The sequence below is a fragment of the Schistocerca piceifrons genome, chromosome 1 (genome assembly GCF_021461385.2).
Source record: "Schistocerca piceifrons isolate TAMUIC-IGC-003096 chromosome 1, iqSchPice1.1, whole genome shotgun sequence".
NCBI classification, from domain to species: domain Eukaryota; kingdom Metazoa; phylum Arthropoda; class Insecta; order Orthoptera; family Acrididae; genus Schistocerca; species Schistocerca piceifrons.
Genome location: NC_060138.1, coordinates 797,634,670 through 797,654,816, shown reverse-complemented (window position 1 = coordinate 797,654,816; position 20,147 = coordinate 797,634,670). Strand labels below are relative to the sequence as shown.

General features: G+C 46.0%; 1 protein-coding gene across 1 annotated transcript in view; it reads right to left on the bottom strand.

Annotated features, from left to right (window-relative positions):
- Positions 1 to 4,151: 4,151 nt before the first annotated feature.
- The window catches only part of LOC124775151 (glutamate-gated chloride channel-like), a 176,943-nt gene continuing 160,947 nt past the window's right edge, over positions 4,152 to 20,147 (bottom strand). The window contains exon 10 of the mRNA XM_047249994.1: positions 4,152 to 4,774. Coding sequence (XP_047105950.1) covers positions 4,379 to 4,774 — 396 coding nt within the window. The 3' untranslated portion in view covers positions 4,152 to 4,378. The remainder of the gene's footprint in view (positions 4,775 to 20,147) is intronic.

The window sequence follows — 20,147 nt, the reverse complement described above, 5'->3', positions numbered from 1 at the left end:
GATGTACATTATTGCATAACCATAACTGATCATCTATTACAGAGCGTTCTCGAAATCAGTGGGATGAAACGTATCATAGAAGAGTGGTTCACCTGTAAAGAAAACCGCGTATAGGACGCTGGGGTGACCTGTTCTTGAGTAGCGCTCGAGTTCTTGGGATCCGTACGAGGTCGGAGTCAAGGAAGACATTGAAGCAATTCAGAGGCAGGTTGCTATATTTGTTACCATTTGGTTCGAACAAAAAGTAAGTGTTACGAAGATGCTTAGGGAACTCAAATGGGAATTCCTGAAGGGAATACGACGTTATTTTCGAGAACAAGTATTGAGAAAATTTAGAGTATTGGCATTTCAAGCTGACTGGCGAACGATTCCACTGCGGCCAACATACACTGCGTGTAAGGACCACGAAGATAAGATACGAGAAATTAGGGCTCATACGGAGGCATATAGTTAGTCGTTTTTCCCTCCTCTATTTGCCAGTGGAACAGGAAGGGAAATGGCTAGTAGTGGCACCGATACTCTCCACCAAACGCTGTTCGGTGGCTTGCGGAGTATCTATGTAGATGTAGACAGAAACAGGCAGAACATAAATATTTCTCGCAGCATGCACAACAGACCAACGAAATAACGACGCATTGACAAGTTTTACTCTGATAGTGGAAAACATCTCATTCACGTTGGTAAAACCAGATCTATCAGTTTTCAGGCGTACCAAGCGTATAAAAGCATGTCGTGAAGGAGAGATGAGAATAACTGGTTCCGTGTCAATGCATGAATTTTGGTAGCATCTGACCAATGTTGTAATTCTCTGCTCTGTTGTGATGTCTCACGATTTTGGAGTCATGTGGTGAAATTCTTTACCTGTCGGAAAAAGTGAACGTCACACGGTTGAGAAACAGGTGCACATTTCGGTGTTATCACTCTAACGGTGCATATCGGTTTAGTATCAGCATCTACAAAAGTGCTATCATAGCACGCTATTTATCACAATGAAAATAACTATATATATAATTATATGTTTATTGATCACGCCTACCAAAATTTTATTAAAAAAGGCAAAGAAAAGTGTTCTGATTATCAGAATATTTTCAGATGCGACGACCAAGAATCAAGCACCCACCAGCGGTTTGGTACTCCAATGTCTTGAGCGACTGACCGCCGACCTCGCTCTGCTAGACGTATAGGATGACGGGTTCCCAAGCTACAACATGAAAACACAAAAATATTAATAACTCTAACATTATTAACTTTGGACCGCATATTATACCAAGAAAAATGTTTGTTTTTATACGATCTTTAGATGTGTAGCGCTGAAAATACGATTTTCCGTCATCACCTTTGACCTTGATTTTTTCACAAAACTAGGGGTGTGTAGCAAACAGCCGAAACCGAAAGACGTGTCTCTTTGCTTTCAACATAGAACGTCCTTCCAAAACTTGATCAAAATCGGTGACTCACTTTTCAGACACTCCCCTTTTCAGAATGGCAACGTATGGCGGAGCTGATAACCGGTAGGTATGACTGCCATTAACAAATTTCCACCTTGATCCCTCAAAAGGTTCAGTTTGAATTTAAATGTGACGAGATATAGAAGGTACTGAGTTTTTCGGGTCACTGTTTATAATATTTTAAGTAAATCCATAGTTTTAAGGCGCTGTACGTGATTGGTCCAGAATGTGGGTGTGGTTAGATGCATCATCATTTTCCTCGATTGTGTCTGTCCTTAGGATACGCCTACCAAATCACTATGCAATGTTTGATGCGAAACTGCAGATTATGCTAAAGACAATGGAGCGAATGAGATGTGTTCAGACTCGAACCCGTCATCTGCTGTGTGAATACAAGGCGCATCTGGACTGCTACTCACGTATGATGAGCGGTTGGTCCACTTCAGCTCTGTCTTTTTTATTTCTTTACAATTTCTTGCACAAAATTACTGTCTGGGTGACAATGTGTTCATTATTCCTTATGATGCAGTCATAATAAATACTATTCAGATACCCTCTGTGTGATAATGCCAAGAATGATCATCGCCCGCTTAAAGGATGATCTATTTAAGAAGAAGGGCATTTCTACAAATAAAATGGTTCAAATGGCTCTGAGCACTAAGGGACTTAATATTTGAGAACTTAGAACTACTTAACCTAACTAACCTAAGGACATCACACACATCCATGCCCGAGGCAGGATTCAAATCTGCGAGCGTAGCAGTCGCGCGGTTCCGGAATGAATCGCCTAGAACCGCTCGGCCACACCGGCTGGCGATATTTCTACCTGATATCTTTATAGGGTTAGGTACAGAGCTACAGAAAATTTTGAAATGCACCGAAGAAAGTTGTGAGTGTTCAAATGTGAAGAAAAATTTCTGCTAATGAAGTTATATTTCTGTTTTGACCTCATAGAATATGCACGAATAAACTCCATCCTATAGAATTTAATGCAAACAAATTGTACACCAAGTAACACCTGTCTCCAAGACAATTAGAGGAAATAAATTTTGCACAAGTGGAAAGGTACAAATCAGGAACAACTCAGTTTCTTCACATTGAGCATTTATTGTAATTAGGTAAGTGACGACATTTATTGAACATTAAAACTTCATTTGATCGGATAAGTCGCTTGAACACAGCAACTTCATTCAAAACCGATTTAATTATTTCTGGAGTTATATAATGAAAATCATGAAATAGCAAGAAAATTAGTTTCACATTGTAAGTTGCTATTGTTTCTGTTCTTTATTATGCACACGAAAACCATATATTTTGTTATCAGATGATCATTGTACTAAAACACATATTTTCCTTCAAGGCGTTCATGTTTGCATGATGAATACTTCTATTATTATTCATATGAACTTGAAATGAAACATCTGAATATGTTTGATACGAGGACGATACCCTGTGAAAAGGAACGAAAAGGCGTTGACGCATGCATGGTGTGTTGTTCTCGTTTTTTAAATACTACAAGATCGTATACACTAAAGAAAAAGGTTTGTTTTTATTTAATCACTACTACTACAAATGGTTCTTAGAGAGATAAGAAAAATCGTTATTTGTCACAATAGCTGCATGCGAATTTATTAAAACTAATGGTTTCGGTCAAACGACAGATCATCATCGAGTTAAAGATGCCTTCAATCTGCATCATTTGAATCTAGATCAACGTTACACATTAAGTGCCTCGAATACACCAAAGTACCCGATTTATACATTCGGAAATATGTTAACGGGGAGTAACGCTTAACACTTTCATATGACCATGAGATATGCCCTGTTAACATATTGCCCCAATTACAAATCGGATACTTGCTATATTCTGTGAGTTGGACGTACTTAGTATATCTAGATACAAATGATCGTGACTAGACAAATGCCACGTAACTAAGGATTTTTTATACCCGATGATGGTCAGTCGTTTGATCGAAACTGGTGGTTTTAATAAAGTGACGTAGAGTTATTTATCAAAAATATTTGAAGCGTCTAAATCATCGCCAGAAAGTAGGGCATAGTGTCTAGTAGTAAACCACACACCCTTAAACCGTGAGGGCGCGGGATAGATTCCTTGCCCGAACACGGAAATTTTCACTCTGCCTCTCAGCTAGCCTTCACTTCTCGACGATGGGAGGAGTCGCCTGAAAAGACACGCGGGTGCACGTTAAGCTGTTGGTCTCGTTTCTCCGGTTGGGTAACTGGTTACATTAGGGACATACAAGTCGGCGAATTTGTAACCAATTGAAAGACTTGCACCCAGCCATTAAGCCACCTCCTTGAAATAAGCATATAAAAACATAGAAATAACATGAACAGAGAAACGGTATAAATTATTTTTCTTATTGAACGTCACGTCCTAAACAATTTTTATTTGTTTACTTTATATCTAACATCAAAGTTAATTGATGTTTAAGATAAGAACGTTGAGCAGAAATGTGTGAAACAGGGGTGAAAAAGTAGATTCGACCTACACTCAGAGCGCAGACATCCTTCATCAGTTTCGATGTGAAAAGTAAGCTACATATATATAACTGCCAGTCACTAAACACCATTAAAAATGGCTAGTTCGTAAGGGGAAGGTTGTAAGCCCCAAAGAAAATAGTGAATCATGTCTGGTTGCTTGTACTCTATTAGCGATAAATGTGAGATACTAGTAGAATGAGCATCTCAAGAATTCGTGGGTCATCAGAAAACCTTATTTCCTCGGCGAAGATAAATCGAAACATTCGATTGATACTGTATTCCAAAATACGCTAGAATAAAACTTTGATTACTATAAAATACTTGTAGTAAACGCATCACAGATATAAGATCGTGTAAAAATTTAGAATCTGTTAAGTTCCAGGAAACTAATGCGGTCCAGATAGGACTGCAGCAACAAGGCCCGATTACGGTTCCTCCTCAGTGAATAAGTACGTGTACCAGTAGAAACAGTTGAACAGGGTGAAGGCGATTGGGAAGGTAATTCGAGAGATGATGTCTATGCGCGTAGCGCGGGAGGGGAACTTGGCAAGGAAGACGCAGCAGCAGCAGTTGGCAGCCCTGGCCTGGAGCAGGCTGCCTGCACTGCCCGAGGACAGGAGGTTCAGGTTGGGCCTGCGGGGCTCGGCCGCCTCCTCGCTGCCAACATCGGACTGTAGGTCTGCAGCGCTCCTGTGTGCCGGCGGCGCAGCCTGGATCTCGCACTCCTTACTCGGCACCCCCTCTGGCCCGTGCTGCTTCTCTGGTTTGGTTGGCCCAACACTACTCATCATAGACGCGCCAGGTTGCTTCGCTGCTGCCTCCTGCAACAGAAGTTGTTATCGCTCACTTAGCCGTCGACAGCTAGCGTTGACGTACACGCGGACGCGATATCCGATCTCACGAGATGCAGGGCAGTTGGCAGAGGGGGCGATGTGCTTAACGTGATTTTGCGGTCTCAGCGCTCTCTAGCGACAGTTGTCGGCTTTACGCGGGCCAGGTTCCTACGTTAGTTTGTAATATATCATTTCTCTACAATTTGGTTGTTTGTAAAACCTGCCTAGCGAGAGAAAGAACCAAAGACAGTACTCAGTGACTGCCTTCACAATAGGAAACAACGGTTAAATAATATCTCTGGGAGAGCATGATCGTAGCAATTAAGACTAAGATTATTGGGGTTTCTTCTGTTCTGGGCTTGTTCATGACAGAAAACGGATGCTTGAATGAGCTATTAATCAAATGAAGGATATGTTCATCATCACTGTATTAGTACGAAAGAATTATTCTCATCAAAGACAAATAAATGAATTTTCGACGACGAAGATTTATTACCTGAGACTCAGCTAAAACACATTATTTCTGTTAGTTGTTGATACCTATGAAGAAGTTTCAGATTTTACTTGAGTGAGGTCGACTCGATACTGACGAAAATTCCACGAATCTGCAACCAATGAGATAGGGACAACTTCGTTCAACAAGCGAAAAAAAGAAAAGATTCTTTCCAGATCACGCTGAACCAGGACAAAAATAGTCTGTATGTGATCATAATATTACATTAAATTTCACATACAAACATTCAGCTAACAACATACGACATTTTAAGCTGTGTTGAAACGCACATTTTCTTCCTTGTCTATGCTCCAGTCACATTGTTCTTTCTGTGGTGTAAAAACACAAAAAAGTCAGTACTTTGAATACAAAATAAGACAAAAAGGAAAGACACATGTCCTGTCAGTAAGGACACCAGCTTATAAAAGTTCGCTAAATCGAACAAACTCACTGATTATGGAGAAACTCTTACATTTCTCGCAGCATCAAATACTACAGAAATTATTTTTGTTAACTTCGTAGGGAAGTCTCAACCTTTTGGAAATCGCAAAGGTGGAGAAAAAAACTATACCTAACAGGACTCGAATCCTATGTCGACCTAATCCCTGTTCTATAGTGTAGGGTCTCTACTACCTACAGTAGGGTGTAGCTTCCTAATGAATGACTGTATTTTATCTTACTGTCGTCTATAGGCCATAATCACCGACATGTTATTAATTCACATTTAATTTTAACAAAACGCACGAGTTTTAATGCGATTATAACTAAATACGAAAATTCTTTAACCTCAAATATGACGTTCCCCGTCGAATTACAACTAAAAGCCGTGCCAATAATAATTCGTTCTCGAGACATGCAATATCCTGGTACTTAGAAACAGCGCGGATTCATATAATATAAGATATAACATAAAACCCACCGAATAGGGTCTTCTACTCAACACGACAAGAACAATATGACGTCTTGCTTACTGCGGGCCACAAGCTTTCTGCTTGTGACAAAGGGAGCGTTCATGCTTCCTGTTTATTCTACTTTACGTGACAGGTTGTCGAAACATCGCGCGACTTACACTAAGGTGACAAAAGTCATAGGATAGCGGTATGCACATTTACAGATGGCGGTAGTATAGCGTAGACAAGGTATAAAAGGGCTGTGCGTTGGCGGAGCTGTCGCTTGCACTCAGGTGATACATGTGAAAAGTTTTCCGACTTGATTATGGCCGCACGATGGTGATTAACAGACTCTGAACGCGGAATGGTAGCTGGAGCTAGACGCATGGAAATTAAATATTCCGACATCCACACAGTGTCAAGATTGCGCGGAGAGTACCAAATTTCAGACATTATCTCTCAACGTGCACATTGCAGTGGCCGACGACCTTCATTTAACGACCGAAGGTAGCGGGGTTGCGTAGAGTTGTCAGTGCTAATAGGCGAACAACACTGCGTGAAATGACCGCAGGTATCAATGTGGGACGTACGGCGAACGCATCCGTTAGGACAGTGCGGCAAAATTTGGTGTTAGTGGGCTATGGCCACAGACCGAAGCGAGTGACTTTGCTAACAGACATCGCCTGCAGCGCCTCCCCTGAGCTCGTGACCATATCGGTTGGACCCTAGACGACTGTAAAACGGTGGCCTAGTCAGGTGAGTCCCCATTTCAGTTAGTAAGAACTGATGATATGGCTCGAGTGTGGTACAGACCCCACGAAGCCATGGATACAAGTTGTCAACAAGGCACTGTGCAAGCTGGTGGTAGCCCCATAACTGTGTGGACTGTATTTACTTGGAATGGACTGGATCCTCCGGCCCAAGTGACTGTAATGGCTATTTGCAGACATGGGATTTCAGTCTTTCTCGGCGTATTCCACTGATGAATTCTTCTCGTTTTATCAGCCGAGTGGTGGCGTCGTCTTGTCGCAACGTTTCAATGAGTTTCGTACCCATCATCTTCTGGCGAAGTGTGAGGATGCTGCCTGCCTGCCTGCCTGCCTGCACTCATCTTTTGCTTTCCCCTCTTTGGGGAAGTGTGAGGGGGAGTCTGTAGCCTTTTGGCTTTTACTCCCCTGTGAACGTGTGTGTGTGATCTTTCTATAGTTTTTAGTGTCTGTGATTTGTGATGATTGTTGTGAGTGTGTCTGGTACTTGCCTGAGGTAGGCGAGAAGTTTGGTATTGTATGGGAAGGAACAGGATGATGGGTTGGGTGTTGGGATTTTCTCTTCGACTTAGTCGTCGAAGATTGTCATAGGGCGCTTGTGCTTATCGCGGGACATGTCATACCGACCTAGGGAGTGGATGAGTGCGTTTCCAGATCTGGAAGAACCCTCGTAGAAGGCCCTTGCCAGATCCTGGAAACGCTCTCTCAGGAGTGGGATTTCGGCTGCGGCGTGCAAGTCGTCTGTAGGGAATCCAAGAGGTAAGTGTAGTGCCCTTCTGAGGGCGCGGTTCTGCAGCATCTGGAGTTTGTCCAGGTGCTGCTTTGCCGCGTATCCCCAGACAGGGCACGCATACTCCATTACTGGCCGGATCAGGGCCTGGTACACATTTACTGCTACTGGGCAGGGAAGGGAGCTGGTTGTGTTTAGGATAGGATATAGGATGGACATTCTGGCGCAGGCCTTCCTGTGGACCTCGTCTATGTGGGGTTTCCACGTAAGACGAGAGTCCAAGGTTACGCCAAGGTACTTGGCGGTTCTGCGCCAGGGGAGTTGGGTTCCATTTAGGTGGAGGTGGAGGGGGGGACGTTGAGGAGGTTCGCGCCTTCCGAGCCTGCGGGTAATCAGCATTGCCTGCGTCTTCTCCGAATTGATGGTGATACGCCAGCGACGGGCCCAAGTTTCTGTGTCGTCTAAAACCCTTTGTAGCCTACGAATGACCAGGTCCTTGTTCGCATTTCTCGTGTAGAAGGCTGTGTCGTCTGCGTACTGCGCGGTGTGCACCAGGGGGGCCGTTGGAGTGTCCGCAGTGTACAAGCTGTACAATACGGGCCCCAGGACCGATCCCTGTGGCACCCCGGCACGAATACGCCTTCTGGTGGAGGTGGCAGTTTCTACTTTGACGGAGAAAGTCCTATTCGCGAGGTAGCTCTTGATTAGCTGAACTATGCTCCCTGGAAACCCTTGTGAGTACAACTTGTAGAGTAGCCCTCTATGCCATACTGAATCAAAGGCTTTGGCTACGTCTAGTAGCACTATCCCGCAGTAGCCTCTGTGGTTGAAGCCCTCTGTGGCTGCTTCGACCATTCTCATGACCTGTTGTGGGGCAGAGTGGTTCTGCCGGAATCCAAATTGGAAATCCGGCAGAATTTGCTCTCTGGTAATATGTTCTTGTATGGGTTTTAGCAGGAGGCGCTCATAGATCTTGCTGAGTGTTGGCAAGAGGCTAATCGGCCTGTAGTGCTGCGGGAATAGAGGGTCTTTTCCTGGTTTGTGTATCGCGACCACTTCCGCATGTTTCCAGCAAGCTGGGAACTCGCGGGAACGAGTAATCTCGTTGAGGACGTTCGCGAGGTGTGTGATCGCTGTGGGTGGGAGTTTTTTGACTAACTGGTTTGTGACACTGTCGTGCCCTGGCGCCTTTTTTGTAGGGAGGGACCTGATTACTCTTGCCACGTCCTCGGGGGCAAAAAGTATGGGTTCGTCCTCTGGGTCCACCTCAGCATTGAGGAAGACGGCCAGTTGGCGACTGACTACCTCTTCATGCTCTTCATCCTGGGGTTCTGCCGTTTGAAGCTGCTTCTCGAAGGAGTCGGCGAGGGCGTTGGCCTTCTCAGCATTGCTGTAGACCAGTCCCCGCTCGCCGTGCAGTGGCGGCATCCTAGCGCGTCTTTTTGTGAATTGTTTGGTTGCTTGCCAAAGTGTATAATCGTCTACTTTGAGAGCTGTGAGGCGGTTTTGCCATTGCTGGTTTCTGTGCTCATTGAGCGCTACCTTCAGTTCTCTCTGTAGACGATTGAGCAGCCTCCTGGTGGCCTGATTTCTAGTGATCTTCCACTCTTTTGCCACTCTGTTCTTGTGACGGATTTGAGCTAGCAAGTGTTCCGGGAGCTGTATTTGCGGCGGTGGGCCATCCCTTTGTGGAGGGGTGGCTTCTTCTGCTGCCTGCAAGATGGTGCCTGTTAGGTCTTGTAGCGCTCGTTCTACTGTTTCGGCAGTAGGTGGCGGAGCGCGAGCGATATCAGAGGCGACAGTTTCTTGGTATCGCTCCCAGTCTGTGCGTTTGTAAGACGTCTGGTACCGTGGGAGTGCTACCCATTCTCCCACATCGACTTCTAGAATCACTGGGTTGTGGTCGGAGGACATTCTGTTGATTGTCCTTGCGGTCACAAATCCTGCGATCCTCCTAGTGAGAGCTATGTCTAACACATCGGGCCTGCTTCCGTTTTTCGGAAAATGTGTGGACTCGACTGGACCCCATGTTTCGAAGTGGTGGGTGCGCGCTAGTTGTTGCAGTTTGGCGCCTGCTCTGGAGGTTACTCTAGAATTCCAGTCAGGGTGTTTGGCATTGAAGTCTCCCCCTATTACGAGTTTGCCTTCAATTTGCCCTAGAGCAGCTATGTCTCCCTCATCTATCTGGTCATGTGGGGGTCGGTAGACTGCAACAATTGTTGGGGGTCCAGTGGCAGTGGTTACTTCCACCGCCACTGCTTCAATTTTGTTGGTAGCTGGTAAGAATACCTGGTGGTGGGGGATCCCTTTTTTTATGTATATGGCCACTCCTCTGCCTTGGGTTGGCCTGTCTTTACGGTAGCTAACATAGTTGGGGACTGTCGCTTTTATTCCCAGTTTTAGGTGGGTTTCCCCCATCATGCATATGTCGATGGAGAACTGCTTCATGAGTTCTCTGAACTCGACCTCTTGATTAACAATGCCGTCTGCGTTAAAGATGCACATTGTCAGGCCTTGGATGTTTGGTCGTCTATCCATGATGGGGTTTTGATACTACTGAGGAAGTCGCAGAGGGGAGCGACTGCTGGACTGTTGCCTGAAGGGCAGCGAGGATCTGTGTGTTCTGCTTTTGGGCTTCCCTGAATTCCTTCATCATTTCCATGACGAGGTTCATGGTCTGCACCATTACGCCTAACAACTGATCCATGGGGGGGAAGAGTGTCTGGGGTTTCCTAGGGCCTTCTCCGTCAAGGTGGACCTGGTCGTTGTTGCTGTGTATTTCCTGGTGTTGTTCTTGTGTTGGTGTCTGATGTTGTGGTGGCTGGGCAATGCTTTCGTGGTTCCTCGGGGGGAGAAACCACTTCCGCATATGTTGCCCTGGGTGTGTCTGGCCTTGGTTTTACCCAGGCCTTGTCTGTGTGTGTTGTCATGTTTTGGTTTCTTGTGTGTCTGGGTGGGTTTGTGGTGTTTTCTTTTCGTGTGTGGGGGGCGGCCTTTGCGCCCTTTGCCTGCTGTGTGTGTCTTTTATGGACCTCGCAACCTTGGTAACCCGCTGTGTGGTTTTTGCCACACAGTGCGCACCTTATTTGCAGGTCCGTGTGTTTTATGTTGCACGTTCGCGTGTCATGGGCCTCGGCGCATTTTCTGCACCTCACTGCCATTGAGCAGTGTGCCGCAATGTGGTTGAGGCCCTGACATCTGAAGCTCTGCACCGTCTTGTTTTTGCGGCGCAGTGGTTCAGTGGTCACAGGGACTGCCAGGATCGTCTTAATGTCCCTTTTGTTCTGTGGGACGTCTGGCAGTGTGACCTGATACAGGGGCCATTTGCTGCCTATGTGTCCCATCTGTTGGACCGCCTTGACGATGTACCCCTGGGCGGTCAGGTCTGTTTTGATCGCCTGGGGGGCCACTCGTCTCGGTAGGTCTCTGATGACAATGTTTCTATTGCGTGTTTTTGTTGTGGGGAAAGTGTAGTGGGGTATGTTTTTGCTGTTGAGAAGTGTTTTTATTGTGGTGTAGTGCTCGAGTGTGAATAATGTTATTTTTATTTTGTCACCACTAGCAGGTTTTGCTTTGAATTTGCCTCCCCCGATTGCTGCTTTTAGCATTTCGAAGAGTTCCTCGTAATTCCGAGTGAACTCCGCGACGATCGGAGGTAGGTGGTGGGTGACCTGGTTTTGTGTTTGTGTTGTTGTGTCTTGTGGTGTCTCTGGCTCATCGGCCACCGCCTGGAACCTGTTCGGGGTAGGTTCCACTCCCCGGGCCGGCGGGAGCCTCGGCTGGCGGAAGGTTTTCCTCGCCAGCACGAAACCATCCGAATCCTGCCCGGTTACGCGGTTCCCTTCCAGTGCCAGTGTTTCCTGGTCCCCTCCTAGGACGACGACAGGTGCTGTCGGGGGCGCTGATTCCTCAGAGGGTGTTGAAGTGGTTGGGGTGGTGGTGGTGGAGTGCTTTTTCCCCCTGGAGTGCTTCTCCTTTTTGTCCTTCCTTACACGCCGCTGCTTGGATGTGGTGGACTTGAGTGGGGGGGATTTAAGGAACTGGGATCGGGTAGGGGGTTGGGTGGCAGTTGCGGGTTTGGGAAGGATTTTTGTCGATTGACTGGGCTTCTGCTTGCCATTTAGGTTGCGGATATGGTCGGCAAGGAGGCCACAGCTGCTGGCAAGCAGGAGAGGGCTGAGGAGAGGGGAGGGAGGGGCGGGATCGCAAATACTGACGATGTATTTGTTTGTTTGTGTATTATGTGGTTTTGCCATGTCGGTTGCGGAAAGGGGGCTTGCTGCCAGGTTATTGTCAGTTGCAACTTTTGTTGGCACCGTTGGGTTTTCCGGTTGCAGTGCTGACCCTAGTAACACGATGGTAGACGCGGAGTTCTGGACGGGGGCGGCGGAAAACCTCTCTGTGGTTCCGCGGCCCGCTTCCAGGTCCTGGCCTACTTTTTCCCTATTCTTGGGGGGGGGGGGGGCAGAGACTGACTCTGCGGCAGCTGAGGTGCTCGAGACGGCCGGCCGCGCGGCCCGCGGCAACAAGAAAGCGCGCCTCGTGTCGTCGGCGGAAAGAGACCGCCGCGACCCCAAGGCGCCACCCAAGCTCGACATTCCACAACGACGAGAAGACACGACAACTTTGCCAGGCGACGCCATGCAAATGTTTTTCCCAGTGCCGTCCGTGCTAATACCTAGGCGCAAGTGCCCGTCAATGTTTTAATAAAAACAGAGCCGGAGAACACTCCTGTTTTTACTCCCGTGCAAGCGGGGGCCTATGGCTGACAGTACGCGAGTGAGAGGAGCGATGCTCAACCCTCGACTGCTACTCAGCGAGTGTGTGAGGATGCTGTGTTCTGCATATCTATATAGCTGCTTGGCCGCCATGTGCTACTGTAGGCCGGCCAATCGCGTTCCTCCGGAAGGGGGTACCGCGTTGGTGATGGGGGAGGAGAGGGGAGAGTGCGCGGTGCGGTCTGGCGTCGAGACCCGGTGGCTATCCAATCTGTCTGCGGACGCCGCTGTCTTCAGATCGGAGCGTTCCTGACGTATTTTATCAATTGTGGGATCCCACGCTGCACTGAGCTGAAAACCGCTATCCCTGTTTACTAAATTGTGCAGACGTATCTCCACTGCCTCTTAAAAGATCGAGTACCAGAAACCGATGGCGCTGCACACCTTCTTCGTTTTTTCGAATACGAAGGTGTGCCCCTCGATAATGCTATGTTCTGCTACAGCGGACTTGTTTGTCTGTCCTAGTCGTACGTTCCTGATGTGTTCAGTACAGCGCTTGGAAATACATCGTTGTGTCTGGCCGATATATTCCATCCCACATTCGCACTCAATACTGTAAATGTCCGGCGTCTGCAGCCCCAGTTTGTCTTTGGTTGAGCCAAGTATATCTTTGACTTTTTTCGGTGCGCGAAAGATGGTCGTTATTTCGTACTTCTTTAATATTCTTGCGATCTTGGCTGTTGGTGGTCCAGCAGCCATTCAAGGTCTTCATGGTCCCAAACAATGACGGAATATTTATGTACGACAATGAGGCATGTCACCGGACCACAATTGTTCGTTATTGGTTTGAAGAACATATGGACAATTCGAGCGAATGGATTGGCTACCCAGATCGCCCGACATGAATCACATCAAATATTTATGGGACGCAACCGAGAGGTCAGTTCGTGCGCAATATCTTACACTGGCAACAATTTCGCACAAATAGACAGCTATAGAGGTATCATGGCTCTATATTTTGTGCAGCGAGCTTCCAACGACTTGTTGCGCATAGCTCAATATTTTTGCAGGTTACTTCCGACGACTTGTTGAGTCCATACCATGTCGAGTTGCTGCGCTGTGCCGGGTAAAATAAGGTTCGACACGATATTGGGAGGAATCCCACGAATTTGGCCACTACAGTGAATTTTGTGTTTCACTTTACGAAATGGCTCAAGATGGTTCAAATGGCTCTAATCACTATGGGACTTAACATCTGACGTCATATGTCCCCTATACTTTTTTAACTACTTAAACTTAACGAACCTAAGAACATCACACACATCCACGCCGGAGTCAGGATTCGAACCTGCGACCGTAGCAGCCGCGTGGTTCCTTACTGAAGCGCCTAGAACCGCTCAGCCACAGGGGTCGGCCGAAATGGCTCCTCAACGTGAAACAGCAGAAAGTGACGTCACGAAACTCGTAAAGAGCTACGTCAATGTTAGCTACATCTTCCCGCTTGCTGACGGCTTTAGGTCGTAAAAAATTTAAGGACAAAAATACACTCCTGGAAATTGAAATAAGAACACCGTGAATTCATTGTCCCAGGAAGGGGAAACTTTATTGACACATTCCTGGGGTCAGATACATCACATGATCACACTGACAGAACCACAGGCACATAGACACAGGCAACAGAGCATGCACAATGTCGGCACTAGTACAGTGTATATCCACCTTTCGCAGCAATGCAGGCTGCTATTCTCCCATGGAGACGATCGTAGAGATGCTGGATGTAGTCCTGTGGAACGGCTTGCCATGCCATTTCCACCTGGCGCCTCAGTTGGACCAGCGTTCGTGCTGGACGTGCAGACCGCGTGAGACGACGCTTCATCCAGTCCCAAACATGCTCAATGGGGGACAGATCCGGAGATCTTGTTGGCCAGGGTAGTTGACTTACACCTTCTAGAGCACGTTGGGTGGCACGGGATACATGCGGACGTGCATTGTCCTGTTGGAACAGCAAGTTCCCTTGCCGGTCTAGGAATGGTAGAACGATGGGTTCGATGACGGTTTGGATGTACCGTGCACTATTCAGTGTCCCCTCGACGATCACCAGTGGTGTACGGCCAGTGTAGGAGATCGCTCCCCACACCATGATGCCGGGTGTTGGCCCTGTGTGCCTCGGTCGTATGCAGTACTGATTGTGGCGCTCACCTGCACGGCGCCAAACACGCATACGACCATCATTGGCACCAAGGCAGAAGCGACTCTCATCGCTGAAGACGACACGTCTCCATTCGTCCCTCCATTCACACCTGTCGCGACACCACTGGAGGCGGGCTGCACGATGTTGGGGCGTGAGCGGAAGACGGCCTAACGGTGTGCGGGACCGTAGCCCAGCTTCATGGAGACGGTTGCGAATGGTCCTCGCCGATACCCCAGGAGCAACAGTGTCCCTAATTTGCTGGGAAGTGGCGGTGCGGTCCCCTACGGCACTGCGTAGGATCCTACGGTCTTGGCGTGCATCCGTGCGTCGCTGCAGTCCGGTCCCTGGTCGACGGGCACGTGCGCCTTCCGCCGACCACTGGCGACAACATCGATGTACTGTGGAGACCTCACGCCCCACGTGTTGAGCAATTCGGCGGTACGTCCACCCGGCCTCCCTCATGCCCACTATACGCCCTCGCTCAAAGTCCGTCAACTGCACATACGGTTCACGTCCACGCTGTCGCGGCATGCTACCAGTGTTAAAGACTGCGATGGAGCTCCGTATGCCACGGCAAACTGGCTGACACTGACGGCGGCGGTGCACAAATGCTGCGCAGCTAGCGCCATTCGACGGCCAACACCGCGGTTCCTGGTGTGTCCGCTGTGCCGTGCGTGTGATCATTGCTTGTACAGCCCTCTCGCAGTGTCCGGAGCAAGTATGGTGGGTCTGACACACCGGTGTCAATGTGTTCTTTTTTCCATTTCCAGGAGTGTAGAAGAAAATTTTCTTTTAATCCTCTGGAACTATAAAAGTAACAAGATTATTGCAAAATTGTTAGGCAAAAAAAGGTCTGCAGTAGGGTCGGCCTCAGGATGCAAAAGTACATGAGTGCACAATGCGCATCACCCGTGCAGTGAGAAACACAGCCGGTCTGATCACTACTGAGTACGCCTCTGAACTGCTCGGTATAGTGTGGCATTCCATTTAGCAATGTGGTGCGGCGCTATTCCTTCCACTGTTTGGTGTGACATTTTTCAGCCAGAACAACTTTGGAGATGTGTCAAAGAGTCGTACAGGAAGCATGCCACCATGCTGTACGAGGGCTATTCAAGAAGTATTCGACTTTTATGTATAAAATCAGTCTTTATTCACATACAATTTTTTGACATCAGTCACCTCCAGAGTAGCCCCCTTCAGCTTCTGCACATCTCATCCAGCGCTGCTGCCACTACTAGAAGCATCGCTGGAAAACCTATTTTGAAAGGTGCACAGTTGCTCTGTAGAATTATGCATAATGTCTTCCATTTTCTGAAATCTGCTCCCTTTCAGAGCCTTTTTCAGTTCAGAGAAAAGCCGGAAGCCAATAGCTGCTTGGTGAGTGAAATAGTGGAATAGAGAGGAACAATCGACAGCCGCCTCATGTTTGGCCAAAAAACTCTGAATTAATTGAGAACGATGGGTGGATGCCTCATCATATTGAAGGTACCAACTGCCTGTTGCCCACAAGTCTGGCTGTTTGCGTCTCACTGCTTCACGAAGCGACGCAGAATTTCTTGAAGTACTCCTTATTGACATTAGTACCTTTTGTGGTGTCTCGTGATGGGCCACGTCTGTCGAGCCAAAAAGACTGTCAGTTTGACTTCCACATTGCTGCGGATCTGTCCTTTTGGGTCTCAGGTGTGATGGAGGCTTCCACTGCGGTGACTGGAATTTTGTTTCTGGATCGTTCCCACAAACACAGGAGTCATCGCCAGTGATCACGGTGTTAAGAAAGTTGGGGTTACTGTTCATAGTATCCAGCATGTCATGTGCGATCTCTGAACGAGGTTACTTCTACTCAGTCGTTAGTAACTTCCTAAAAATTTTGTGGAGATCCTCCTCATGTCCAAATGTTCCATAAAAATGGAATTAATGGATCCAATACTAATTTTAAATTCGTCTGCAAGTTCTCTGATCGAGATTCCTTTGTTCTGCTACACCAGAATCCTTCCGTAATCAATAAAAACCTCATTAGCAGATGTTGAGGGCATAACTGAACGCAATTCACTCTTCACTGATAAGCGACCATTTTGAACTGGTTATACCACTCCTTTATCTGTGTGGTTCCCATTGCTTCGCCCCCAAACACTTGCCAAATCTTGCGGATTGTTTCAACTTGAGAATAGTCAAGCCTAAAACAAAATTTGATGCAATAATCTTGTTCCACGTTTTCAGTAGTTTTGTCCACAATACAAAATCCGACGACTACCACATACACATGTCCACTTGTCAACGGCTAGCCAGCGACTGGTTTTTTTCACAGCCGTGAACAAAAGTCAGGCATGTGCACTTTAAGTCTACAAACATAGGCCGCGCGCTTGCCCTGATACCACGGTTAGTTTCAACAATAAAAAATAAGGTCGGATATATTTTGAACAGCCTTCTTATAATTGGAAGAGAACTGCACCATTGCTGAATAAGTCACTTAATAAAACGTGGGGATAACCAATCATTATATAACCAATCATCAGATATCTGTGAAACGGAGGATACATAATCGTAAGTAAAAGCAACAGCGGTGCCATGACACATCACGAAAACATCCACGGGTTACAACTAAAGAAAGCATAGCAGATGAATTGAAGTTGTACAACACGTACATAGCTGACAGAGGCAAGCTGACAGTTTTACAGTGATAACAGCACCACGAAACTGAATTCGACCGGTAGGCAGCGATAGTGGACCTTTTGTGGAACTACCCAGCGTCAAGTGCATGCGCTACATTTTTTTAAAGAAACATACACAGTCGCTTAGATAGAAAGATCCAGCAGACAATAAAATATACAGGTAACTGAATTGGTTGCTTATAGCGCCAGTGTTTTCGACAAAATTTTAAAAATGGTTTTACGTTGATAAAATAAGAGAAAAAGAGAAATCAGATGTTTACAATGCCCTCGTTCCACGATCACAAAAATTGTGGCCGGTGATCCAGATGACAACTTGATAAATTAAATACAGCGTTATTGTTGGCTTAAGAGGGCTAATATAGAAACGTACAAACTGGAATAATTTTATTTTGCATTTTACAAATTACAACCATTCATACAGAACAACATACAGGAATACCAAGCTCCCTTTCAACCAAACCGATCGACAACGGATCACATTTTCAGTCTGAGACAATTGTTTGAAAAACGCTGTGAATATGATAAAGATAGAATGGCGTGTTCATCGATTTGCAACAGAATCCATTGTAATAGCCTATACAATGCACTGCGTGACTTCAAAATCCCTGAGAAGCTAGTGAGAATGGTGCAAACTTGTATGGATGAGTCAAGAGCACCAGGGCGTTTCCGAAGAGTCACAGCGAAAACTTTCGAGATTTAGACAGGTCTAGGACAAGGCGACGCTCTCCTGTGTGTTGTATTCAGTGTCATCCCAGAGAAAGTAATAAAGGAATGCAGGCAACAGGTGTGGACTGGAGTATAGATGTATGGTAATTTCAACTGTCTCGCTTGCGCAGATGATATAATACTGCTAAGTGAATCAAACTACGAGTCGAAAGAAATATACCAGAAAAGGGGCAATTACGTACAGAAACTTGGGGTAAAGGTGAATCAATTCAAAACGGAGTTCGTGCAGTCAGAAATAAGACAAAAGTAGCAAAAATTTCTTCAGATAGTGGGCATTAGGTTCAAGAGAGTTTACTACTTCAAATGTTTCGGATCTTGGTTTAATAGCAATGGACATCAAGGAAAGAATAGCACTGGTAATGAAATGCATGTATTCCCTCAGTGAGACGCTCAGCTCAAAATCAATATCAGATGAGAATACAAAACACAATGACACACTCAGCAGTCATGTGAGACGAGAAAAGGAAAAACTATTAATATTTGAAAGGAATATATGAAGACCGATCTTAGATAAAGGAGAATGGAGAAGGAGAAAGAATGAGGATATCTACCTCTTGATGCAACAGGCAACAATCCTACAGAAGCTGAAGAGCACAAAAACCCGGTGGGGGGCATGTAGTCCGTGTGCAAAAAGTAGAGCAAGTGAAAGAAGCACCTGAGGGAAACCCAAACACCAGACGCTCCATAGGATGACCAAACCAGCGATGGATGGATGACGTGGCGAAGGACCTGGCGGCCCTAGTGAATGAAGACGCCTAGAGGAACCAAGCATGAAACAAAATAGAATGGAGCCAGTTTGTGGAAGCAGTGCACGGACCTCAGGGAATATGACCACTGAATATCTATGTATGTGTGTATGTACAAGTAAAATAATCAATTTCACTTTGTAAATAAATCTACAGACATATACAAGATAATCATTTACAAATTACTTAATGAAAAAATGGGATATGAGAAACAAAAGCCCAATTTAATCTTTACACCTCTTATTTTGATACCCTAATGTATGTATTGTGAAAAGGTTGACAGACGTGACGTGTTAAAATCACTAAAAATAAAACTATAGATCAGACAACCTGAAGATCACAAACAACTTGACATACGCAAAAATAGCCAATTATCAAATATGTAAAATAAGAACAAAGCATTGTGGCTAGATGGGGGCTGTGGTGTATCAAAATTACGTCGTCAATATGTCGTTAAAAATATCAAAAGACCATTGGCGATTAGAGTGCAACTGCTGAGTCAGTATTGAAAGTGAGTAATGCTACTGGTGCAAAGCTATATCTACAACCAAATCTACATAAATTCTCCACAAGCTACCATACCGTGCTTAAAGGAGAGCACCTTGTACCACTACTAGTCATCTCCTTTTCTGTTCCACTCACAAATAGAGCTAGGGAAAACCGACTGTCTATATGCCTCCGTATAAACCCTAATTGCTCTTATAGTGTATACGTGGTCCATACTCGAAATATACTTTGGTGGTAGTAAGACTGCTCTGCAGTAGGGCTACGAATGCTGCTTCTCAAAATTTTCTCAATAGTGTTCCTCGAAAAGAACGTCACCTTGTCTCCGGAGATTCACATTTGTGTTCCCGAATCATCTCCGTAATACTTACGTGTTTTTCCAACCTACGGTTAACGAATCTATCAGCCCGCCTCTGAATTGCTTCGATGTCTTCCTTTAATACGACCTGCTGAGGATCCCAAACACTCTAGCAGTACTCAAGTGTGGGTCGCACTAGTGTCTTATATGCGAGCCCTTTACAGATGAACCAAATGTTCCTACGTTTCCCCTAATAAACCAAAGTCTACTGTCCGCCTTCCTTACTATAACTCTTACATACTCATTTCACTTCATATAGCTTTACAACGTTACTCTCAGGTATTTAAACGACGTGGCTTGTGAAATAACACACTACTAACGTTGTATTTGAACATTACACGTTTGTTTTTCCTCCTCATTTGCATTAACTTACTTTTTTCTAGATTCAGAGCTAGCTGCCATTCATCACACCAACGAAAAATTTTGTCTAAGGCACCTTGTACCCCCCTACAAGCACTCTGCGAAATATAACATATAATTTTCTATCTTTCCCAGAATATCCAGTTCACACCCTTTATGTTCAATATGGAGGATATTCATTCCTCTGCCAATGGAAAGCATGGAATGCC